Below are 25,582 nucleotides of genomic sequence, written 5' to 3' on the forward strand. Positions count from 1 at the left end.
CACAAATACCGTCTATTCCGCTTATTCCTATTCCGGAATAGTCCCAAAAGAACGCGCTCCTACAAATGGGTAGGTTATAACCACAAAGAGCTAATTATCGCATGCTGAGGCAAAAATTAAGAGATAACAATGAAACTGTTACAAAATGTCAAGTACTGACTGAAAGAAATTTCGTTAGAAGATGTCTGGTACTATCTGATATAAATACCGTTATAAAATGTCTGGTACGGAAGATACCAGGACGGACAACGACTAAAATAAAAAAAAAGGTGCTAAGACGTTGAATTTCCGTGTTAATTATCAGAGGCACCCAGTTCATTTCGGTGGATATCTAGCTGTTTGGATGCCCGTACTTCGGATTTAGTTGTAACGAAAATTTACATTTTTCTTCGGCAAAATGTCAGCTCCGCCACATTTCGTGACACTGGAAAACTAATTCCTTTGTTTTCATTGGCTAGCTCATAGTCACATGACATCTCACGATAGAACCGTTTGCCGCCAAAAGCGTGTAACACTGCGAAAACTATGACGTCAGAGGGTATGCTACCTTCGAATGTTTTCAAAATGTTGTTTGTCTCAGGAAACATTGAGATTATCGGGAAACAAAATTAATTTCCCTCCAGATATCAGCTCAATTTACAAGATTGTTAGGATTAGAATTATAATCACGGAAAGCATTTGTGAAAAAATATACACATTCCCTGGGAGAGAAAACTGGCGATTAATTCATTAATTAAAAAATAATAAAATGATTTCCTGTACTCAGAGTGCAATAAAATTTTAAAAGTGGAATAAAGTCGAACTTCTTTTTGCGACCACCTCTCGTAAGCGACCACCTCCCGTGAGCGACCACGTTTCCAGCATACAAAATTTAATTTCCTTTGTCAAATTCTGACTGTAGTTAGAATCTCTTGTATGCGACCACCACTTGACATTTTGGGTGGTCGCTTGCGGTAGGTTCGATTGTTTTTCGTTCGCCTCAACCGAACTTCATCAGCCACAAAGCAAAACTAGCAGCTGATCAGGGACATTTTCTCTTCATCTGATGTCTTGTCCCCTTATTCTTCAGTCGTATCTATTTAAAAGAAAACATTGTTTACGTTAGAAAAATAAGCATTTAAAAGCACCGTTTAAGGGTGCATTCGATTGACCTTTTCCGGAATTCGAATACATACAATGATGACAAGAAATCCCTCATAAGGGGTTTTTTGAGTCACTAGAGTACAAAATCGCTCATAAATTATCATGTGGCGGAAAACGTTTAAAGAAATGTCTTCCGAAATTTACTTTAAAAGAGAAATCTAAGAGGTCTTCCGCTTATTCTTATTCCGGCAAACAGGCAATCGAACGCAACTTTAGAGTGGTTTCGGTATGAGTGTCGAAAGTCACGAGATCTGGTATCATTTAACAAACCCCAAAACGTTTTGGTATTAACAGAAACCAAAAAACATTAGTCCAGTTTTTCTATAAAGTACCAAAATTGTCCTGATTGTTTCTGGCCATAGATGGTCTGGATCGGAATGGATCGTAACTTGAAAAAGGTTAGCTAACTTTTAGGAACTTCTCGCACTTTCGTCTTTAAACTGCGTTAGAACAGATCATGACTTGTTCTTTTCAAAAATTCAGTTGATTTCTTTCTTGTTCCAGAACTGTTTTGGAAGCGAGCTGCGGTATTGTTGCACGTTTTCACTGAAAAAATGTCAAAATCATTACTCACGCTATATATATCCACCATACCGTAAAAGATGGCGATTGGACATTTACCCATAATTCTAAGTGTTCTAAAGCCCTAAAAACGCTAATAAACTTGACAAGAGAATCAGTAATACTGACAGTTTGTTTGTTTGTTGTTGATGCAATCCGGCGATCGAATTCGGCGATCACTTTAAAAAAATTGGCGAACTATTTTGCAACTATATGAAATAAATGTGATGGTATATTTCCAGCTTGGTGAATGAATGAGAATGATGTATTATTCTAGAAAGTGACACAGGCATACTCAGAAAAAATATCCGAGTGCAGGAGTCGAGCCTAAGACCTTCCGATTATTAGTTCGGATGCTCTACCACTGAGCTACACCCGGGAGACTCGTGGAAGCTGAGGCCATTAAACTAGGTTCGACTCCTGATAGGAGCACTCGGATATTTTTTTCCGAGTATGCCTGTGTCACTTTCTAGAATAATACATCATTCTTATTTTGCAACTTTTACCCTAAAATCTGCGTAGATTGCGTTTCTTCTAGTAGAATTTTACATCAACCCACCTTTGACTTTCTGCTCATTTGTAACCTGCCTGGTCTGAAAGGAAACTGTACTAGTAATTTCCAGAAAGATTTCGACTTTTTTTCCCTTGATGGCAAAGGCACCGATGATTTCCTGTTTCCTTTTGCTTCTATAACAAGCCTGAAAATTGGGATAAATGAAACAAGATGTCAAGAAGTGTAATGGACCTGAAAGGCGTGTTCTCTTTGACGTAACATATCGAACACGAAGAAATAAATAAATAAATAAATAAATAAAAAAATAAATAAATAAGAAATTCTGTGGCGCCATTTTCCAACGGTCCAATGGCGCTTTACAAACTTGTCGTTAAATTAAATTTTCAATAATGAATAGTAAGACTAGGACATTGGTGTGGGTAATTGGTTGTGTAAGGAGAGAATGGGAAAGTTGAAGAAATGATTGTTGTTTCGGATACTCTTCCTTGGCGAACAGGTCAAATTCTCTTTTTGGGTGTGTTTCCCATAGCTAATGAGAAGACAGTTTCGGACAGCAAATATCACAGGAGTAAACTTACATTTGCATACTGTTTTCAGATCCCGAGGTACCATGCTTCAACCAGTACAACTTTGCAGGGCCGTGCTTGGATACGAAAGAGATCTCGGACCCCGTACCGGTGATCACGCCATTATCAAACAACTCGTTGTTTAAGTTAGCCATTGATGCTACATCTTTCTTTTCGCCGGATTCACCGAGATGATGGGCTCGATTGTATTCGTCCTCAACACCCTTATATTCAAGGCTTGTTCCATTTTTCCGATGCACTTCATGTTTTCGAATTGTATTGTCATTATTAATAGCCTGGTTGTTAAACTTAAGCTCGTTATTTCTGGGTACATTATGTTTTGACACTGCATTGTCTGCGTCGTCATCATCGTCTTCTTCCTCGTGACGACTTTTCTTGTGCGATCTGCGTTTCTTATGTCTGTGCTCATGAACATCTTTCTCATCATCGTCGTCGTCATCATCAGCGTCATCGTCCCCATCATCGTCATCATCATCGCCGTCTAGGTCATCGCTGTCTTTGTCATCATCCTCATCTTCATCATCTGACTGATGGTCCTCATCGTTCTCTTGAGATACAACAATAAAACATGAAAGCGTTAAGAAAGCGACACCCGTTTAGTAGTCTTGTTGACAGCGGAACGCGAAATTTAGATGAAACATTTTATTCCGTTTCTCCTAAAGTATTCTGTTTCCTAACCATTGGTAAATCTTGGTGGAGAACAATGGCAAAGATCAGGGATCGAAAAATTGACCAACCAAAGTCCAACGTTATCATTGGCCGTTTTCCTACTAGAGGCGCATAATCCGCCTGGGGCGAACTCGAGTTTGGGCAAACATGTTAAGTGCGTCTGGTTATGCATCGCATTATTAGTCCAGTATGAAGACGTGCACAAGATGCACTTAAGCTGATAGTTCGTCCAGACACATAATCCGTCTTCTGCCCGTCTTTATAATAGAGGAGCTACGATGTACCAAACATGCTTGCCCAAGCTCGATCCATGCAGATTATGCGTTTCTTGTATAAAAACGGCCAATGATAATGTTAATCTTGACTAACTATTATTGCAACATCCCAAAGTGATGAAAATTAATCATTTACCTACGCAGTCGTTTAGAATTCTTTCGGTCTTCGTAATAAAAGTCGGTCTACAGTCAGCGTCAGCGACACATTGAGCTGTAAAGTCTACGTCACATGCCTTTTGATAACATGGATCAAAGCCGCAAGCAGTCGTAGCTGGCACAGTTATGATGGCTGCGTGCAAGAAGCGAACAGAGTGGTAAGTAAAGCACGTTTGAACACGCCAAATGCACCTGAATATTTTAGTTGATTCTAGTCTATTCTTGTCTAGCATTTCATGCTTTAACTATACACTCTAGTTTTTGGCCTTATTTTGATCTTAAAACTATTTTTCTTCCCTTTTCACCTAATTTTTATCCTAATACTATACAGTCCAGTTTTCGGCGTAATTTTCATCCTAGTATTATACACTCAGTTTTCGGCCAAATGTTCTTCCTAATACTATACACTATAGTTTATGGACTAATTTGTATTCTAATACTATGCACCCTGATTTTTGGCCTCATTTTCATCCTTATCCTATAGACGTTTGTTTAGGCCTAATTTTTTTTCCTAATACTATACACTCCGGTTTTCAGCCTAATTTTCATCCTCATGCTATACCTGCCTTGTCTTCGGCCTTATTTTCATCTTAATACTATACATTTTGCAGCTTTTAAAAATAACATTCTAATACTGGTCACTCAGATATTTCACCTACTTTTTATCCTAATGCTATACAATCTAGCTTTTGGTCGGATTTTGTTACTTACACTATACACTCTAGTTCTCGGAGAAAAATTGGGCCAAAACCCATAGTACATACCATTAGGAGGAAATTCAACCAAAATCCACAGTCTATATATAGTATTAGGATGGAAATTTGGTCAAAATCCATAGTCTATAGAATTGGAGTGAAAACTATGTTAAAATCCATCTCTTTAGTATTGTAAATTAGGCCAAAATCCATAGTCTATAGTATTGGAATGAAAATTAGCCTAAAATTAACCAAATGCTATATGCCAAAACTAAAAACAATTTAGAAAGACGGCGACCAAAACATCTTAGCACACACAGGCTATCGAGCTGGAAGATCTCGAAACTCTCAAAAACAGTGAAATAATTTCACTTTCCCAATCCCCTCTCTCTTGTAAGGAATATTTGGCTCCACATTTCATTGATTTGGTGATTTTGGTGCCTAAGTTTCATCCTAATACTATACTATGTAATTTTCAGCTTCTTGTCACTTTCTTGTCGCTCAAGCTCAGATTAACTATTTTCTTAAAGTTGCCTTTGAAGTGAGGAATGAAATATATACCTCTGCAGTTAAGTCTTTTTCCATCTGCTCCAAAGAATATGGGTCTGCATTTGTACGACACGGCACAACGCTCCGCTTCACCTGTGAGACAAACGGAATCTTTGCAGGGGTTGAATCGACAAACTTGCTCTGGAGGAACTGATAAAACCACGGAGATTCCTGTATAAAATTACAAAAACATTTCGTCAGTATTTGACGCTTGAAGTCTAATCACATATTGACGGTTAATGGTAAAATACTGACTAAAAAGATAAGCATGCTTGCCGCCTGCCGCAGGAAGTGATACTGAATCTCTATATATGATATCACCTTATATTATCCAACTCTACTCAGTACTGATCAAAAAACAAACCAAACGACCACAAATATGGCGTGATATTCGCATACTTTGCTCAGTAAAAACAATGGTTTCGCACTTTAGAGAAATTTATTGACCAACACGCGGATTCATCCTATTACTCTTTTTCTGTTAAGTTTTCGTAACTCTTACCATTCCAGTTTTCTATAACTCACATTATCTGATAAAGGGCTCATTTGGATTTGAAATCCTTTATTAGATGTTTTAGTGTGAAGTATCGCTGCATATTTTGCAGTCGGTGTTTGTATTTTAACTTGGCCTCTGCGCTCGGCAAAATATGACACAACTCTTGAAATAACAGTGATACTACACACCAAAACATCTAGTAAGTTAGATTTATTGGCTAACAGTAACATTTTTAAACATCTTACGGAAGACGGTCAAGACTCACCAAGGTCCTCCTCTTACCTTTGCACGATTTGATTATTTTTCCATTTTGGTCGAAGAAAACTGGTCGGCATTGGGAATCGCTGACGCACATGGCTGCTGGTCCCGTAACACACTTAGTCACCTTACAGGGGCTGTATCCACACAACTCAACTGGATCTTGTCGCACTAGATAGTTGTCATCTGGAATTAAGGCAACGTGAAAATCGGAAGTAAAACATCCCAAAGTGTACATATATATTAAGCCTGCATGGCTGAGCCAATTCTGTTAACTTTTTTGATATTTGAGTAAACGCCACGAAATTTCATGACTTTTTTATAACTTTATTTAGAAACAATTTAGTGTGATAGGTTAGTACTCACTGACTTTCACTGACTGACTCAACAAAATTTTGACAAGCAGTCTTTTAGAAATATTCTAACTCAAATTGTTGTATTTCGTTTGTCTTATGATTGTGTAGCATAGGTGTTGATCGCGACGTTTCGACCGCTATACCTTTCATGAAAGGAATGTTATAATTGTAGTTGTAATGAATAAAACTGAACTTCATGTTTTAAGACCATGTTAGTGTTTTTCTATCCATTTTTATTACTTTTTTATCAATTTTGGTGGGTTTTTTTTTAAGCTTGGGGAAAATCCAAAAATCTTAGATGGTAGATCCTAATGACGTAATAATGACGTAATTTGTACGCTATATGACGTCATCACTTCCCGTTGCAGACCTCAAAGGAAACACATTTTGACGTTATATTCATCCTCTAAATGTCATTGTCATAGCTCTTATGCTCTCAGAGTTATCGAGGGAGATGGAATCCCCACCCCTCAACAGAAGACGAAAAAACTCGGTCTAGATTGGGTTACTAATTATCTTTGCGAGATAAAACTTCGTTTACGATTACTTTTCTAGATCTTTCTAGACGTTGCCAATGATATATAAGGACGTTATGGTCTCGCTTAGGATTCTGCTTGTTTCTTGTGTTACTAGTAACTGATGTCCAGTTTGAACACTATAATCAATTAAATGGCTTTAATACCAGGACATCTGCGATCATTACAGCTTCTTCTTTCTACCCGTGGTCCATAGCAGCCTCGAGATGGATGTCGGCATCTGCGTCTCCTCCTTTTCATTCCGCCATCACAGGAACGGGAACATCTGCTGAAAGAAGACCATGAACCAAATCCTCGTGTGGCTAAAAACAAAAAGAGCAGGCACTCATTTTGTTATTGAAATCAACAAGTTAGTCTGTGATTAAATTGTTGTTTATACTTAGTCCTCGAGCAGTACTTGATCCTCGTCAAACGGAATCAGTTATCTTACCAAATGAGCTAAATGTCAAACCATTTAGTTACTGTTCAAGCTTTGAACTTTGAAGTGATCTACATAATGTATTCTGGCAGAGCTCAAGACTGCTTTTTTAATTAAGGACTTTCTGTAATTGCAGTGCTGAAGGTTGGTAAGGGATCTTTCCGCTCACAAATAATTTAATATGAGTATTGAAAAGAGGCTAATTCACTGTGATTACTTGGTACCGCACCCTACTTGGTACCACTTACATTTACAGTGCTTTGCAGGACATTTCTTCTCTTGAACAAGGGGCTCCTCACAAGGTCTTCCTCCATTGGCTGGAGGCGGCTTGTCACACTGTCGCGTTCTTTTTCTGGTTCCTTTTCCGCAGCGCAGACAAACAGACCAAGCGGACCACTCCGACGCACCACCATCAACTGCGACATACAGTTTCAGATTCTCGTTACAAACAAATAAACACAAGGAAAAAATGGAACAGTAACAATTCCTTTGCTTGACTGACTGACTGACTGACTGACTGACTGACTGACTGACTGACTGACTGACTGACTGACTGATTTACCATGTAGTTTTTGTTTGTTCAGCGATTGTTAATCTTATGCTTTTGTGTATGTTAATCTATATCCAACCTTATTCCCGAACTAATGATTAACGATACGCAATTGTACAGTTATATTCTCTAAGCTTACCTGGACAATCAGGGGATGCGCACGCTCTTGCCTGCATCCTTTGGCCAAGGCAATCTTTTCCTTTACCCCGCGGAGGAGGGTTGGTACAGTACCTCTCCCGAACGCTAACCAAGTTCGTGTGACAGGTCTTGGTGCAGGCAGACCATGCAGTCCAATCCGTCAAACCTCCATCCACTGAAATCAATACAACCAATATTAACCGCGATGTTTTAAATTTAAGTTTACGCTTTTACGTTAAGATCTCAAATACTAAAACGTTTAACGATATACTTAAAAAATTAAAAGTGTTTTAAAGTGAAGTATGCAGAGACTAATCGGCGGTGTGTGTTCTTGGTTTCTGTTTGAATCTGTGGCATCCGGTAAATCGAAATTTAGTAAATCGCAAAAAAAGATTTAGTTAACTCGCAGACTCACAAAATCTTTAACTGACTTTTGTTATTTTTATGTCTGACAGCGGATAACAAAAATTGAAGTTCAAATCAATACCGTCCTTCTATTTAGACTGGTAATGATGAGGGCAGAAAGTGTGTGTTTGGAGGTGAAACGTTGTAAGGTGGCTGGCACTAACCTCCAGCACTTTCAGGCACCTATACCACTCTGATATAACAATAATGGAATCAAACAAATGCCTAATCATTGTTGAACAAGTTATGGTCGTTTCCTTGACATCATAGGTTACCAAAGCAAAGGTGCAACCTGTGAAAAACACGCCTTATATTAGGTTTAAGTACCTTTAACTCCAAAACGAGCTCGGCGACCCCCATTTATGCATGTGAGTTAGTTAAAAACTTAGGGGAGTTGTAGGCATTCGTTTGATAACATTATTTGTGGTGTCAACTGATAAAGGAGTGGTAGTATTAATCAGACAAAGTATGAGGCTGGAAAATGCTGGAAACTGTTATAGGCCACCTTAAACCCCAAATGCTTTGAAAGGTATGCACTGCGCCTAACACATTTTCCTAAGATTCCTTCAGAGTACCTGAACATTTCACAAATTGGCATGGCTTGGTCTGATAGTTAATAACTCCCTCGCATCCAGCTTTCACCTTGCACGTCCGTTCACGATGCATCACAGCCTTGGGACCACAAGTGGCAGAACACTTAGACCAGACTGACCAATCAGAATAGTTTGAATCTGAGAGGGCTAGTGGATCGTCAAGCGAAGCCACCGGAGCTGTTAAAGCTGTCGGTGAGGATGAATTAGACGAGCCTGACAGGAGTTTAGATGATTGCGGAATTTTACTAGCATCTAGAGAGGGCGATTGCAGTGATAGAGATGAGGAATTTGTCTGGGTACCATTAAAATCTGCGAAAGAGAAAGGTCAAATAGTGCAATAGTTGTAACTGAAATAATAAAGCATCAAAACTCAGCTTAAACAAGAATTCTCCGAATAAAAGGAGCCAGGCTTGACCATTCTCATCTGGAGTCATCAATCGACTGCGTAAGCAAAAACAAATGGCAAGCCATATCCGCCTTTTTCTACAAACGCAACCGAAGAAATATGTTTACCGTTTAAACCGCACATCTTTTTAAGCAATTATAAACTTAAATCACGTTTCTGTGTGTTTTTAACATGTGCTTGTTTACCATGAACAGAAAATACAAATCCAAACAAACAATTGGACTACAGCAACAGTTACAATGATAAAAGTGCAACGCAAAAAACAGAAAAGATAATAACAAAATAGTAACCTAGATGTTAGAGAAAAGCCTGTTTGTGTACGAGGGGACTCAGCAATTACAGATTATAACGTTTCTTTGCACCCTCTTCCATTTCTCGAGATGTGCACGCGTATTACTCTTTTTGCGCAATCATTTTTTCAATTTCGATTATGTGCCTTAAATGAGCTTTTCTCTTTGTTAAGTAGAGTACGTTATTATTATAATTATAGTTATTATGTACCTTAAATGAACTTTTCTCTTTCTTAAGTAGAGTAGCTTACAGCAGTATTCAGTGCGTCACTTTCTTAACCAATTAGATGTAAACCAAGGTATTTGCGACTTGCTTGCACCATTACCAAAAGCTTTACACCGTTCACTTGTATTTTCTTTCAGGTGTACCTTTCCCAAAGCTACCGAAGAGCTTCCGAGCCGGAAATTAATTTCTTATCCCTTTTCTTAAAATGTTTTTGCTTGCAAAAGTATCAAAAATTGAATTTTTGGTAAATAATATGAGTTGGAGAAACGAACATTGGTTGATTTTGTTGTCTACGTTTGTTATGATTGGCTAGAATGACAATGACTTTGGATTGGTTTTACGACACTTCACTAAAAGCCACTTTGTCCCTCTTAGAGCCACTTACTTTTGTTCATTCCCTGACCAGGATGAAAGATATCAATTGGCCTTCCCACCTCCTCTCTTGGGCATGAAGATACATTGCACCGCACCTTCTGAATGTCTAATCCCTCGCACACTTTCATTTCGATATCCTCTACAGACAGTGAGCAAGTTTTCTCGCGCGTCCGGAACGAACCAACTCCACAGGTCTTGGAGCAAGCGGACCATGGGCTCCAGTCGAATTCGTTCTTCACAGAGACTGTCTCAATAAAATCAAAGTTAACAACTCTATTTCAAATCACTTGAATTGCTTAGCTTACAATGACTTATGGTCCAAGCCCAGATAAATGCAGCAGAGAAGGTAGTCCAAAGAGATCTAAACGAAAGGCTTGGATTCCTAGCTTGGGAGGGAGAGGAGATTGGGAGTTGGGAGATATGGCGTCAGAAAAACGCAAACAGGACAGTACAACAGAGAAAGGCATACTGGGATTCCAAAGGGCCATCGATCAGCTTAGTGGTGGCTACAAGAACAGTCAAGAACTGTATATCCATGGAAAGGTTGAGCAGTTAGAGCGCGCACAAAGTGAGCGTTACTGTGTGGAATATATTTAAAAAAATAACTGGGCGAAAAACAACTAACCGAGGGGTTATTAGAGATAGTTCCGCGGAGGAAAGAGTCCTGAAGTAGAAACAATTTTTTGAAAACGTCCTCAGTAATGCCGTCCTCTTCCCAGGGAAACGCTTCTTTCCAGCCCGAGACAATTGTGAATACAACTTTGCCCCACTGTGCTGAGGACTTTATCGCTGAGAAAATTGAAGCCTGTCTTAAGAGCGTTCCTTCCAACAAATCCCCAACCTAGATGTAATTCCTTCTGAGTTTTGGAAGGTAACTGCTCTTAAGGAGGAGCTTCTTTCTACAAATTGCTGGTTGTTTTTTAATCTTGGAAAACGTACAAAGTTAACGTTTTTTCAGTAAAAATGATACAAAATTGACCTTTTGTTAATGAATTTGGTGCATGTAAAATGGTTTTTCGGGTCCAAAATCTTTTCAGGAGTTTCCAAAACGCTCGCCAGGCCTTGTTGATTAATTTTGGTGTCTATGTTTGATGTTATTGGTTAGAATGACAATGACTTTGAATAGGGTTTACGACATTTCACAGAAAATCACTTTATCCTTCTTAGATGCACTTACTTTTATTAATTCTCTGACCAGGCTGAAGGATATTATTTGGTCTTCTCACTTCCTCTCTTGGGCATGAATGTACATTGCACCGCACCTTCTGAAGGTCTAAGCCCTCGCACACTCTCCCATTGTTATCCTCTAAAGACAGTGAGCAAGGTTTCTCGCGCGTCCGGAACGAACCTACTCCGCAGGTCTTGGAGCAAGCAGACCATGGGCTCCAGTCGAATTCGTTCTTCACAGCAACTGTCTCAAAAACATCAAAATAAACAACTCTTTTTCATTTTGATATTTAGAAATCACTTCAATTGTTTGGTATTTTCTATGAGTCCAATCCCATAGGAAGCTAATGAAAAAGTGAGGATTCCTTGGACGACAAGGAGAAGATGAGGAGTTTCAATGAAAACGGGAGGCGGGAAAGTAGACCAGAAAAAAAAATTAAGGAGGTTCCAAGGGGCCATCGATGAGCTCATTTGCGTCGACGCTAAAAATCAAGAAATTTATAGCCAGGGGAATGTTAAGCAGTTACAGCGAGTACAAAATGAGCGTAACAAGAGCTGTGTGTGGAGTCTATGTAACGAAATTACTGGGCGAGAACAACTAACTGAGGGGTAATTAGGGCTAGTTACGCGGACGAAAGAGTCCTGAAGTGGAACCTCCAAATGCCCCTTTTTTCGGGGACATGATTCTTTTCACCCCAAGACAATTGTGAATTCAAATTTTCCCATCTGCACTGAGGACTTTACCACCGAAGAAATGGAAGCCTTTCTTCAAAGCGTTGCTTGCAATAAATTCTGCAGCAACAACGATCTACAACAAGATGCTCCTTCACAGGATCAGGCCACAGGTCAATGATCTCTTAAGAGATAATCAGGATGGTTTTAGGAAGGGTAGATCTACTGCCTCACAAATTCTTACTAAACTAGGCATTCATTCTAGTAGACACGGTAGAATTGCTGAACAATTCAGTGTTAACGTCTGTTTCTCTTTCCATGTTTGCATGCTGGAGTTTCGAAACTTAATTATGTTTAAAACAAATGTGATCATACCGTGTATAGAATTCACAGGTTGTAGAAATGCTTTGGTTGCCTTGTAAACATCTAATGTCAGTTGACAGGGCGACTTCGAGCAGCGATGTCTTTCCACAGTCCGCCCCTCACAGTCCTCCCCACCGTACCTTGGAGGGGGATTCGTGCACGTCCTCTCCCGTGACCGGTAAGAATTCGAACCACAGGTCTTGGAACACTCCGACCAATCACTCCACGATGCAAACTGGCCGTCAACTAGGAAAAATGGAATAGTTATATTAATAAATGAATGCGAAGTGAAACTTGACAGTGACCATGTTTATCTGTTTTCAGCTATTGTCTTCAAAAATTTTTGATCTTTTATCGTCCAAGCGCCTCTTGAGACCGAGAGTACTCTTCTATATATCTTTAATTTTTGTTTTGGGTCCGCTTTGGTCTAGGTGCGGTCATCGAGAAAGCCGTGAGCGTTTAAAAACATCGATGGCATGTCATCTTCAAATGAAACGAGAGAAAGATGACTAGCCACAGCATATCGTTCCACTGATAGATTTCAGCTGCACAAACTTCACAAGTTGCAGCCTTCTGTAGTAACGCACATAGCTCTTCATTTCGTTCACATAGCATAAGCGCATTGGGCAAGATTGGTCATGCATATTGCTTAATATTTTACATCGTCCAAGACATCGGTATAGCGGCCCCAGTGATGACGGTACTCAGTTCGTCGAGGTCGACCTCATTAGTTTGGTCGCTGCCGCTGCTGTCATACTAGATGCTAACCAGAGACTTGAACGCTATGCTTTCCGTGCGTTCAAACGTTAGCGAGTGAAATACTGGTGTCACCTAGCCTCTGAGTGGCTATGGCTTAGCACGATGCATTATAACAAAATATTATCTGCTGTCCGTTACTTGATTTCATCGTGAAGGGACCTTTAGATTTGAATACGAGTAATAGAGCGAGTAGCAGTACGACTTTTCATATGCAGTCTGCCTGCTTTCGATAACCGCTTGTCACCGGCAATCTTGTTTCCATGGTCTCCTTATCTGCTAGTAAGGAAGGGGAATGAGTGAGAGTGCTGGGGATATCCCCGGCACGCGTTTGAAATTTGAAAGCCGTACTTAAACCTAAAGGTCCCTATGGTCTCAAAATTATATACTAAATAGCTCGTTTACCTGGACATCTTCTTAAGCGGCAGCGCTTGGTCTGTACTTTTGGTCCCAAACACGAATGATCGATCTCCATTCCGTTGAGAGTGCTTACACATGAACGCGTTCGCATTTGAAGCCCGCGCCCACACGAGGCACTACACTGCTTCCAGTCACTCCATAGTGAGAACCCGAAGTTGCCGTTGCTACCATGCACATGAATGCTTTGGTCGCTGTCTTCGAATGCCTCGTTCTCCTCCCCTTGTTGGATTGAATCCATAAATTTCGTAGAAGGTAGTGACGATGATGCAAACAAGCTTGATCCTAGCGATATTCCTGTAAACTGATTATCATTTAGCAGCTTTGACATTTTGGGGATTTCCTGCACATTTCCTTGCTCCTGCGCATTTAAAACTGATTCTTCTGACTGCACATCGCCCATTTCTTGGGGATAGTTTGTCAATCCACTATACAAAGATAGTGTCCTTTCACGGCTGCTCTCTTCTGTGGCAGTGCTCGGATTGCTTTTTACAAAATCTTTAAGCAGAGGTGTTGCCGAAAGTGTTTTGAAGATAATTTGGTTGAACATTTTAGGTGTTTCCTTCTTGGGCGGGTCTTGCTTAGTCTCTTTACCTTGCCCTGTTGCATGCAAAGTAATGCGACATTTACCACTCGGAATGTTAGCACGTTAACACTATTTTTGGACTTGTGAGCTGATCAGCCAGGTTTTACGGTCTAGTGAAGCATCAAGGGTAGGTCCCCTAGGGGTATCTCCTTGTGACCAGGAGGGGGGCGAATGTTAATTAATTCTTCACGTTATGACTACGGTTTACCAACCTCCCCCCAACGTTTTTATTGCAGTATAAAACTTTTATGCCGCTAGTCCCAAGGTTCATTTGTATTACTTACCAAATCTTGTTTGAATAGATATCTCACCATCACCCTTATCATTGTGGATTCTTGATAAATGGTTTTACATCTTTCATGATAAAGACTTTCTTTATTTATCACATACATTTCATTGCATCTTATCACAATTATCGTTACATTCTCATTACTTCTCGTTATATTTTGTTTCCTAGGTACATTAGGTTACACTTCGTCACATTACGTTATAGGCGAGACTGAGCTGTCCCCAGTCTGTTATGTGTAAAAGATAATTTCATTTCATTATATTACATTTCATTGTGTAAAATAACTTAAGATTGCGTTTTGTTAAACTGCATTACTCAGTTACGTTACACGACATCTGTGACATGACATTGAGGTGGCCTCAATACAAAGCTAAATCAAGGAACACTAAAATAAGACTTTTAAAACTTTTTGGTTACTGTCAGTTTTTACTTTACTTATTTATTAACTTACAACCAAAAAATGAGGAATAACCTAAGGTGTATTGAACGGTGTTCATTCGTGCCAGCAACATTCCTGTATCCGCTTACGCTTATTACATCTTGCAAGACTTTAATTATTCAGCAATTGTATTATGTTTCTATGCTTGGGAAACTTATCATGTACATTACCAATTAACTCAAACCAGAAACCCATAAGGCTTGAAACGTGTAATTCTCATGTGTGTTCTTTTGTCAACAGCATTCGAATATTCAATCTCGTATATGTCATATTAAAAAAAAGATTGATGTATGAAATTTTATTAATAGGTTTAAGATGTAAATTTTTAATTCATTTTTATAATTTTTTAGAATTTTTAGAATTTAGTTAGGTGTCCACTATTAGTAGAGGGGACTTCTCCCCTCAGCTACATTTCTTGACACGTTAATAAGTTATTTATTTTATTTATTTTTTAATAACAAATTAAAAAGTCAATCAAATTGCTTAACTATTATGACGCAGTTTGGGCGAGAGTGATCGCGCTTTAAGCGTGCGTTACATGTTTCAACCCCTTATGAGTTTTTGCCCAGACCAACGTTTTTACTGACCAGTTTCGGAAGGACACTTCTTGGGTTTACAATATTCAGTCTGAAATCTTTCACCGGAGCAATCCTTCCCTCCATAATCTGGAGGAGGCTGTGTGCAAAAACGCATACGCATGCGTTCTGCATTCGGACCACAGGTCTCTGAGCATGCAGACCAGTCCGTCCAGGCAGCAAAGGCACCGTTAACTAAGATATTGAATAACATGCAAATAGTCAAGTTTTGAGGATACAAATAAAATGGTAGTTAACTAGTACGGGAGCAGTGGTGAGAGGACTCGCTTCCCACTAATGTTGTCCGGGTTCGATTTCCGCCACATGGGCTGAGTTTTTTGTTGGTTCTCGGCCTTGCTTTCAGGGTTTTTCTCCGGGCACTCTGGTTTTCCACCCTACACAAAAACCAACACTGTTTCCAAATTCCAATTCTACAAGGTACTGTCTCCCCGATTACTAGGACACTCGTGCCTGGCAATAAGCTACGAGACGATAATACGCAATTTATTTTGTACTTAGAAATGAAATGACTGCTATTTATCAAAAATATAAAAATAAAAAACTTTATCCTTTTGTAGACACTTGGAAGTGGATCTAATTTATCGTTATTTAATATCGTTAAACAATGTTATGTTACTTTCATCAGTCAATTATGCATTCAGTTATTGTTCCGTACTTTAAGTGTATTACAATAGATTAGACATTTTGTAGTGTATTTCTGACCAGTTAGCAACAAAAAGAAAATTAATGTTGTTTATTCCGGTAACGCTTATAGCAGGTTATGTTAAACGCTTCCTTACTGAATTCGTTGCTTTCCGATTGGCTAACATTACAATAAAATACACCTTCCTTGCCATTACAAGAATTGAAATAGATCAAATGTTTTGGTCTCATTATATTGCAAACTTTTTTGCCTAGCGAGGCACCTTACTTGGGCAGTTTTTAGGCACAACACAGGGTACCGTCTGCTTGTTCCATCCGGGACACTTAAGAAAAGTGTCTGATGGAGAGCTCTGGTTACAGTATCTCGATCGTGTCTTCATGCTCCCATCACCACAGGACTTAGAACACTTAGACCATTCACTCCACTTTAAGTTGTTTTCTAAGAGTCATAAATTATAATGTTAATATCTATAATAAACGAGGCCCAGCGTGGCTAGTTTATACGTGTAACTGGAGTGTCCCATGGTCGACTATGGGAAATAAGACTGAGCCAATGCCCGCAACAAATGACTTTTATAACGAAAAGAGCTGAATCTCTAACATCTATGTATACTATTTAAACGATAAAAAAATATCCAACTTGCAGTAATTTCTACTAAAATCGTCTTTTATAGCTCGCATTTCACTTTCGAAAGAAGTAAATGAATTTGTTTTTAGATTTTGAAAAAAATATAATGTGGTGATGATGGTGATAATGATAGTGATTATGGTAATGTAAATGGTGATCGTGGTTATAAAAATGATGGTAATGGTGGTGGTGGTGATGGTTGTGGTGCAGATTAAGATGATGGTATGGTGATGGCGATCGCCATGACGATGACTATGACGATGGTTACGGTGATGCTGATGGTCATGGTCATGGTGATGGTCGTGGCCATTGTGATCATGTTAAGGATGGTTGCTGCTATGATAATGGTTGCCAGAAGTTTTCAATGAACATGAATGACCCATTCGACTGATTCTTGTTGGCTTCTTCACGTCATTTGTAAACTACAAGTTTGTTTAATCTGAGCATAAACGAGCTTTAGAGAAAAAGATTGAAACCATTGGTTTCCAAGATAAATTTGTATTTCTATAAGGCGATCAGTTGGTAACGTGGCATTATTTGGTTTCCTAATAAATATGAATTTTTCTTGCATTCCAAGACTAAATTTAGCATGGCAAACTGAAGGATAAGTCGCGACTGGGTGCCCTCTTGAGTTTGCTCTTGAGTACCAGAAGCAAATATAAGACAAATATATTGAATATTGAAAGATATATTTCATTTGAAAACGTCAAATCAACAGTATCATCAACATCTACAAATGTAGAATTTCATTACGTTACACATTTTCATATATACGTTGCACATTTTCCTCCCTAAGTTAAAACGATAACTAATTTTTTTTATGGTTTGTTTTTTACATTTATTGTTATAGAATGGATTTCTTAGTGCATCATTCACGTTAGCAAAGATCATTGTATAAATGTATGGTTAGTTGCTCTTACCATTTTCAATAAAATCGTTTACAACAATATTTAAGTTCTTTTCTTTAGACCCCGGGTCTTCCTGAATATCCGCCACTGTTTCCATTTTATCTTCCTTCGGGACAGCCAACCTCTCCTCGGTCGCCCTTTTAAACTTTCCAAAAACTGGCGTAAAAAGACTGTCCATATCTTTTTCATCATCACTGTCCATTTTTTCCAATGTCTTTAAATCTCTCTGCTCTCCACTGTTCGCAGATTGTAGCACTGATGCGAGCTGAGATTGTGTGTCTGTGCCAAAATTACCCAGTTCCTTATAATCGGGACTTAAGACTTTGCTTTCTGGAGTCAAATCATGAAATACACCATCTTTGACTTCGGACGTCTTCCATCCTTCCTTCTCACTAACGTCTTGTCTTTCGTTATCACTATCATCGTGACGACCGGTGGCTTGGAAAAACAACATTAATTTTTCTTGACTCTTTTTAATAGAGTCACTGTTAGTACTATCTGTTGGTCCAGTCTCTTTATCATTTTGCTGTGGGGTCATAAATCCGTTTTGAGAAATGGTTCTAGAACCAACTGGATCATCCTTATGATTCAACAGCGTCTTCAAGCCATCGTCGTCCACATTCTGCACTGCACCCACGAACGTTAAATCGTGTTCGTTTTCTTGCATAAGTGCGCGTGATAGTTGCTTCTCAAAGTCACGGCTTTGAAATGTACCATCACTTAACTCAGTTATGGAGTCTCCTAAATTTCTCTTCTCTGTAAATTTACTTGCCTCTGAGTGATTTTCTTTAGGAGGCCAGTGACGATGAGCAAGTGCGTGCCTCGTTGTTCCGATTACGTCAGCGACACTTTGAAACATGTTCTTCATTCTGTTCACGTCGTGCTTTTCAACGGATTTCAAATAGCGGATATCGCCTTCGCTTTCTTTTCTCAGCGTTTTGAGGATTAGACCTTGAGAATCGAGGTAATTGACTGCATAAAGTGGTATCACATCTCCGTTTAGGATTTTATTTTCTTTCGTTATCACTGGCTCGCCCACTTTCGCTCCGTTGAATTGGCCAACAAAAGGAAACTTGCCTTTCTTACCAAGTTGACCATTCTCAGAACTTTCCTTCACAATTTTGCGTTGTCTTTTTTTGTTATCTAGTCGCCTTCGTCTGTGAATTTGTATCTCGGAATTCTTAGATCTTCTTGAAGCTTCACGTGCTAATTTTAAGGCCGTATGATCTTTAAGCAAACGTTCAAAAGCATGACCATGATCACGTTCGTCAAATGGCAATGATCGTAGTCCTTTGACATTTCTTTGTTGCTGATGATAATCGTTCACAATCACTTTAGAAATATCTGCCTGGGCGTTCGGGTTCAGATCTCGAATTTCATCCACATCACCTCTTGGCACTTCGGTGTGAGCCTCCAAAGATTCCAAATCTCTCTTGCTGATTTTTGCTTTCTTGTTTTCACGGATTGACGGGAGGCCATGAGATAGAGCTAATGATTGTTTGACATGTTTTCTTTGGTGTGGTACTTGATGTTTACCTGGTTTCCTTCCTTTGGTTTTAGATTTTTTCTGTTGTAAAATGTTATCCGTCGAATTCCTCAGCCAGTTCCCTGTGTGTTCTTCTTGCTCTTTCTCCGTCTTCATATCGTAGTACTGCTTACTTTCAGAAAACATTCCACTCAGGCTACTACTTTCCTTTTTATCTTTTAAAGTATGTGGTCCATGCCCCAGGTGTTTTTCAAGTTCTTTCATCTCATTTGTTGTCAGTCCAAATATTACAGAAGTTGGGCTTATTTCAGACTCTCGAATCCCAGGTTGACTCCGTGGTTTTGTCGGTTTGATTGCCAGGGCAATCTGCTTTGATAACTTTTTGATGTGTTGAAATCTCGGTTGGGTCACAGGAGCAATTGAAGTAGACGATGAGTTAACCTTATTTACTTTCAGATGTTTCACCCTCCTAATTTGCCGTTTCTTTTGTGCTTGGACCACCGATGCTTCTAAAGGGGTCACTGCATATTGTGTCATAAAACTTGGTTCATTGGCTCCATTCATCGTTTCTGCTTGTTCATTTCTCTCGTTCTGCATGTCGTACATGAAGGACGACTTCGGTTTATTTATGTTATATGAGCCGTCAAAACCTTCAAGACTACTCATTGGGGCCAAGTCCACAGCAGATATATCTGAAATAGTATTTGGATTTAAAATTCTTTGATCCTCTGGTTCATCAGCCATATTTGTTCCATCTCTATAATTGAGCTGGTTGCTATAAGGTGAGCTCCTTGATGTAGAAATTGCTCCCATATTAGAGGCTTTTTCTGTGACAGTGTGAGGTTTGGTTGAATCGGGGCGCTGATGATGCTGACTATTCCATTGCTGGTTGGCAATTGCAGCTAAGTTGTTATCCTCCTTTAAAACCGACGACAGAATTTGTACATTTTGCATGTTTTCTGCATTGACCAAATTGTTATTATGCCCAAATGATTCTGAAACTTCAGCTGTTGTAAACGGATTATCCTGAAGCTGGCCTGAAACATAGTTTGCTTCTCCACTGTCTGCTTTGGACAAAGTGGTATTAAGACTTGGCATTATCTCATGAACAATTTCACCAGCGTCGTTTATCTGGTGTTCAAGATACTTTGCTTCTTTGTCATCTTCCTCTTGTAGCTGCTGCTGACTTATATCCGGGCTTTCAGAATCGGAGAACCCTTCCTTCCCCACTGGGTCGCTCATTAGATTCATTTGTAAGTAGTTCTTTTCACCAGGATCCAATTTTGTAATGTTGTTCAAAAGAAAAGGTGACTCCATTTTCTCACTTGAAGAAAATTCATTGTGTGCCAAAATTGGTTTATCACCCAATGACTGTTCTCCGGTAAGTTTCACATCATCGATGTTTGTAGTAATCGATTCACCACCTAATTTTTTATCTTTGTCCACACTCTCTTTCAAGTCATTGATGTTTTCATTGTTGGAAACGAATCCATTTACAAGGGGTGTGACAATTTGTTTAGAACCGAAAAGTTGTTGTTCGCTTACTTTAATTTGGTGGTTACCACCAAGGCTGTCAGTATTTTTAGATACAAATAAAGGGCGGCTTTGATTGGCGTCGTTATTGATATCATTACCACCACCTTTAAGCTTTTCTTGGCTTATAGGTTTCCTTTCTGTCTCTACCTGAGTGCTTGGTTTAACACTTGTGTTGTCTTGAAGGTGTTGACTGGTAACGTTGGCGACGTTATCGGTATGTGCTGCCTGATTTATTGGTACTTTTCCTGTTTCTGATTGGGCGCCCAGTTTAGCACTTTCGTTGCCTTGAGGATTTTGGTTGGTTGTATTGTGGATACTATGAAAAGTAGATGCTGGTGTATTACTGTTTAGATGGTCTTCAATTTGAGATGTTGCGTGTACAGGAACCGTTACATTTTTATTAACCATCTCCGTTGTAGGTGTAGGCTCAATCATTTGGCTTAAACCCATCTCGGTAATGGGCATTGTTTTGGATTCGGCGTTGTCTTGAATTTTCGGCAAATTATCTGCTGCTTTATTTCCTTTCATTCCCATCAAGTCAGGTTCTACAGATGCGACCTTTGAAGATTCTGTTGAATTTGTCTCAGAATCAAGCTGAGAAATGTGATTACTTTGCTTAATAAGCGCCTCTGCTATTACACTTGCCCACACGTTCTTCACCGCTGGATGTTTCGCCAATTGCACTGAAACGAACTTCGATCCCTGATCACCAAGGTGCTCTATAACGCTTTCTACCAGTTCTGGAAGCTGGATGTTTACTGGCTCTTGTACCGAGTTTGCAACTCCTCCCTCAGACGACATACCCTTTTGGTCGCTTTTACTAGAGTTCGTATTAGACTCCGAATTGTTACTCATTGTGTTAATGAGAGGCATTTTACCGCCAACTTTTCTAAAAGAATCAGGGACATAAGAAGCGTTGGTTGCAGTCGCCTCAATTTGTTTTGCCTTCGAAATTTGTGTTGTTTCTTTATCTGGAAAATTGTGTGACAGATTGTGCGAATTGGCAGCTTGGTTTAGTAGATAAGAAACTTTAGCAAGTGGATCGTTCAATACTTTCTCTTCCACTAGAGATGCATTTTTGGACTTTTCTTCCTTTTCTAGAGGCACTGATTTCTGAGATACAGTAGCATTGCTTGTCTTTTGTTCGTCATTAGGCTTCACAACCGAGTCATTTTTGTTATGGTTCTCTTGTACAATGGGCCCAAAGTAAATATCTTTTCCAGAAGAGTCCTTAGAGAATTGAAAGCCAGCCATCTTGGCTTCTTGGTCTTCGAGTTGTCCATAAAGTTTTTCTTCAAGAACTGAAGGTGACACGACGTCCTCATCAAACTCGTTTTCTTCATTTTCTCCTGGACTGATATCTTTATAACCAAGAACAGAATTGCGTTGCAATAGTTTAGAGTCAGCAGTTTTGATCGCGTTCTTGATATCCTTCTTCTCTGTCAGAGGTTGTAGGGGATTTCCAACCTTTACACCTAGAATTTAAGGAATTTATTAAGTAAAAGGCGAGGCTGTTAAATTTTTTATACTTTCTTTACTGAATTTTCAAACACTTCTTTGGACCAGTTCTACCGCTGATAATAGTGAAATCGTTGTGATGTAATGTTTTAAATATAGAAAACAAAGCAGAAATGGCCTCATTGTGTCTGTTAGACCACAGTCTAAGAGCTGCAATGGTCTCATGTTTTAATCAATGCTATAAATCCTCCAAAACATCGCCATTTGTCATTTGTATGGTCTAACTTAAAAGAAGGAGTCGTTAAAGGTACTAAAATTGGTAACTAAACGGTAGAATCCATGGCACTATTTTAGTTTTGGCTGTTTAATCGACCATCTTGCATACTTTTTAGGTGTAACGCATAATAACGAATAAGGTACAATTGATACCGAAACTGACATTCGTTAATGGTTAATAAGCGCCGCCCTCGAATAAGCGCCGCAGCTCCGGTGCGGCGCTTATTTGAGTATTTCCATAAGATGATAAAAATACACTGTAATCGCTGCAATGCGGTTCTAAGCCAGCAATGGGAATTTATTTTCATCAATAGTAATGTTTTTCAGTTCGAAGTGAGTATATCTTGATGCTCTTTCATTCAGTTCTCTCTTCAAAATGTTCGCGTTCTTCAGTTCTTGCGTGAAGGCTGTAAACTTCGCCGGTACGACAAGCTCAACCTCCCTCTTTCTTTTCCCTGTAACTGTTGCAGTAAGGAGATTGTCAGCGTTTGCTTGTACAATCAAGATGTTTTAGCTTTGTGGTATGAGCCTTTTAATAAGCGCCGCCCTCGAATAAGCGCCGCACAGGAGACACGAAAAATTAAATAAGCGCCGCGGCGCTTATTCGAGTAAATACGGTACAGATTCCAGCTCAACTTACCTCTTCCAATAAGGAAAACACAGGGAGCTTGTGCCAAAAACAAAATCAACCCAAGAGTCATGAATTCTGTCCAATTCATTGTTATGTATTTTCATTTCCCATATCCTGAAGAGCAAAAATACCGCAAATTATCTCAACCGGACTCTACTGCGCATGTGCCCCAGCTGACATAGTCTCTTTAACAAGTGTAAACCTAAAAGGCCTTTGTCCAGCATTGTTCAGGTGTTAACAAAAAAATTGCATAACCAAGTACCACCTGTCGAAAGGTATCTAACTGGTGGCCATAGTTAATCTATAACCGGTATAATTATAGGTTTTATATAGTTTTGTGTTAAAGTGTGCATGCAGTTTATTACTCTTGTGCAAGAAGTTTATAGTGCGGCACTGCCGATGAATTGATCAGCTATTCTTGTCCATAACATCGGTGGCTCTTTTCAGTTCGATTACAGGAATAAAATCAAGAAAAATATCAATTGTCGTTGATAAACAAGAAATTCGAAGCTGGTTGGTGTAACTGTTCATTTGCATTGGTTAGGAATAACAGAAGTGGGCACATGACAAATTACCGGGGATTATAACAAGCTGCTAACGAGAAAATCAAAGCATTATTTTTTAAATGTTGTTTGTTGCATTCCCAAAAAATTTGAAGGCCTTTTCAAATAGGACCATTAGAATCTGTAATACCTTAGCAAATGACCTCCAACTTTCGTGCAACCTTCAGATCAGTCAATTCAAATACATTATATACAAGTATTCTGTAGACGCCTTAAAATATAACTAGGATCCAGAGGACCCACGATCCTGGAAAACTATCTGTCCGTCATGTAACGTTTCACGTAATGTGTCTTTCCATCTTCGTTGTTGTTTTTAATCGCCATATGTAGCCTCATCTTGTTTTTTTTCTTTTTTATTTTTATTTTTTTAACTCTGGGACCACTGTAATTGGTTTACCGCTGTTGTGGTATCCCTGCCTAATTTAGCATTTATTACACTTATTCCTTTATTTTTCTGTATCATGTAATACATGAAACAAGAAATATGAGTGATAGGAACCGACGTTTCGGTGCATCTTGCGCCATTATCAAGGTTACATAATTAATGATAAAAAGCGGTTTGTAAAAAGGCTAAGTTGAAGCGAATTTGCATAACATATACATATGTATATTCAAGAGCTTAAACCTAACATTGAATGTGCAGTCCGATTCTCTTCGTGCTAAAGTATTTAAGTAATTAGCTTGCCGCTATGTTATGCAAATTCGCTTCAACTTAGCCTTTTTACAAACCGCTTTTTATCATTAATTATGTAACTTTGATGCACCGAAACGTCGGTTCCTATCACTCATATTTCTTGTTTCATGTATTTCTAAATCATTTATCATGTAATAGGCGAAGCTAATAAAATAAATAAAATAAAATAAAACAAGAAAAAATTGTGAAACGCAGTTTGATCTATTCATATTCTTTAATTTATATTAACGAAAATTTTAGAGAACGGAACCTTATTCTCGGCAATTATGAGCCGCTCAGTTGGTTTTTAAAAAATGCTACCGGGCCATTTTTCGCAATTTTAACGACGTATTTTCCCTTCCTAAAACAAAAGGATTAGTTTTTCCGTGCTGTGAAAGTTTGAGGTGACCTTTCGCTAAAGAAAACACGTGAGTTTCTGAGGCGGGTAACGTCTTTTGAACAGATATTCACCGAAACGAAACGATGGGTGTCCTTGATGCTAGCATCAAGCAGTTTCGCTGATATTCCTCTGAAGGTGTCTGTGTGATTTACGTTCACCCTTCGTCCAAATGGACAGGGTTTTGCTTTGGCTTTGTGTTCATGTGGGCATGGACACTTTTTACTAGTCAGTCTACTCAGTATTTTTAAGTATTCCTCATTGTAAAGATATAGATCAGTAATTAAAAACCTTTTAGGTTTAACGTGTGTGGAAGATAAAACAGGTCTTTCAATAACTACACCTGTTTTGAGGGTCAAGTGCTTCTACGATTGTTACTATGGTATTTTTAGAACAGTTTGGTGTTAAGAATGGTTTAGTATTAAAGTAAAAGCAGTTGTATGCTTTAAAAGGATTCAAGGTCTTACAATGCTAATAACAAATGTGTAAAATTATGACAAAGAAATTGTATGTAAGTATTATTCAGTAGACAAAAACATTACCTGAACAGGCAACTCGCCCACTCATGCCATCCGCTCCGACAGAATTTATTTCCAATGAGATTAAGGACAAACTTTGACGAATAAAATCTCAATTTGTTTAAGTTTAAGGGATAGCACTGAGCTTTTTCCTCGCGATCCAAACCCTTTTTGAATCAAAGTTTCGTTACTTTTACCAACAGTTGTCAATAATTTAAGCTTCTCTTCTGAGCAAGTGTTCCAGATTACACCAGAGATTTTTTAGCCAATCAAAACAAAGTTACAGAGACAGAGGGCTTGTAAAGTCATTCATGATTAAGCGCTTCGATGAAGTGACTCAACGCTACCTGTTTTTTACGGGCGGAAAAATATCGGCCTTTGTTTG

General features: G+C 38.9%; 1 protein-coding gene across 1 annotated transcript; it reads right to left on the reverse strand.

The window, feature by feature from the left end:
• Window positions 1-926: 926 nt before the first annotated feature.
• LOC146476452 (uncharacterized) lies at window positions 927-25,380 on the reverse strand. Its single transcript, XM_085114311.1, has 20 exons — window positions 25,222-25,380; window positions 23,056-23,160; window positions 17,672-22,156; window positions 16,392-16,562; window positions 15,473-15,655; window positions 13,948-14,171; window positions 13,560-13,893; window positions 12,411-12,644; window positions 11,374-11,607; window positions 10,207-10,440; window positions 8,882-9,208; window positions 7,903-8,076; window positions 7,462-7,629; window positions 6,942-7,097; window positions 5,928-6,089; window positions 5,162-5,320; window positions 3,886-4,038; window positions 2,797-3,352; window positions 2,264-2,402; window positions 927-1,075 (listed from the first exon to the last, which is right to left on the reverse strand). The coding sequence occupies exons 2-20, from the start codon at window positions 23,132-23,134 to the stop codon at window positions 1,022-1,024; spliced, it is 8,226 nt and encodes a 2,741-aa protein (XP_084970437.1). The 5' UTR covers window positions 23,135-23,160; window positions 25,222-25,380; the 3' UTR covers window positions 927-1,021.
• Between the last annotated feature and the right edge of the window lie 202 nt (window positions 25,381-25,582).

Source organism: Pavona decussata, unplaced genomic scaffold, assembly GCF_977016875.1.
Source record: "Pavona decussata unplaced genomic scaffold, jaPavDecu1.1 SCAFFOLD_76, whole genome shotgun sequence".
Lineage (NCBI taxonomy): Eukaryota > Metazoa > Cnidaria > Anthozoa > Scleractinia > Agariciidae > Pavona > Pavona decussata.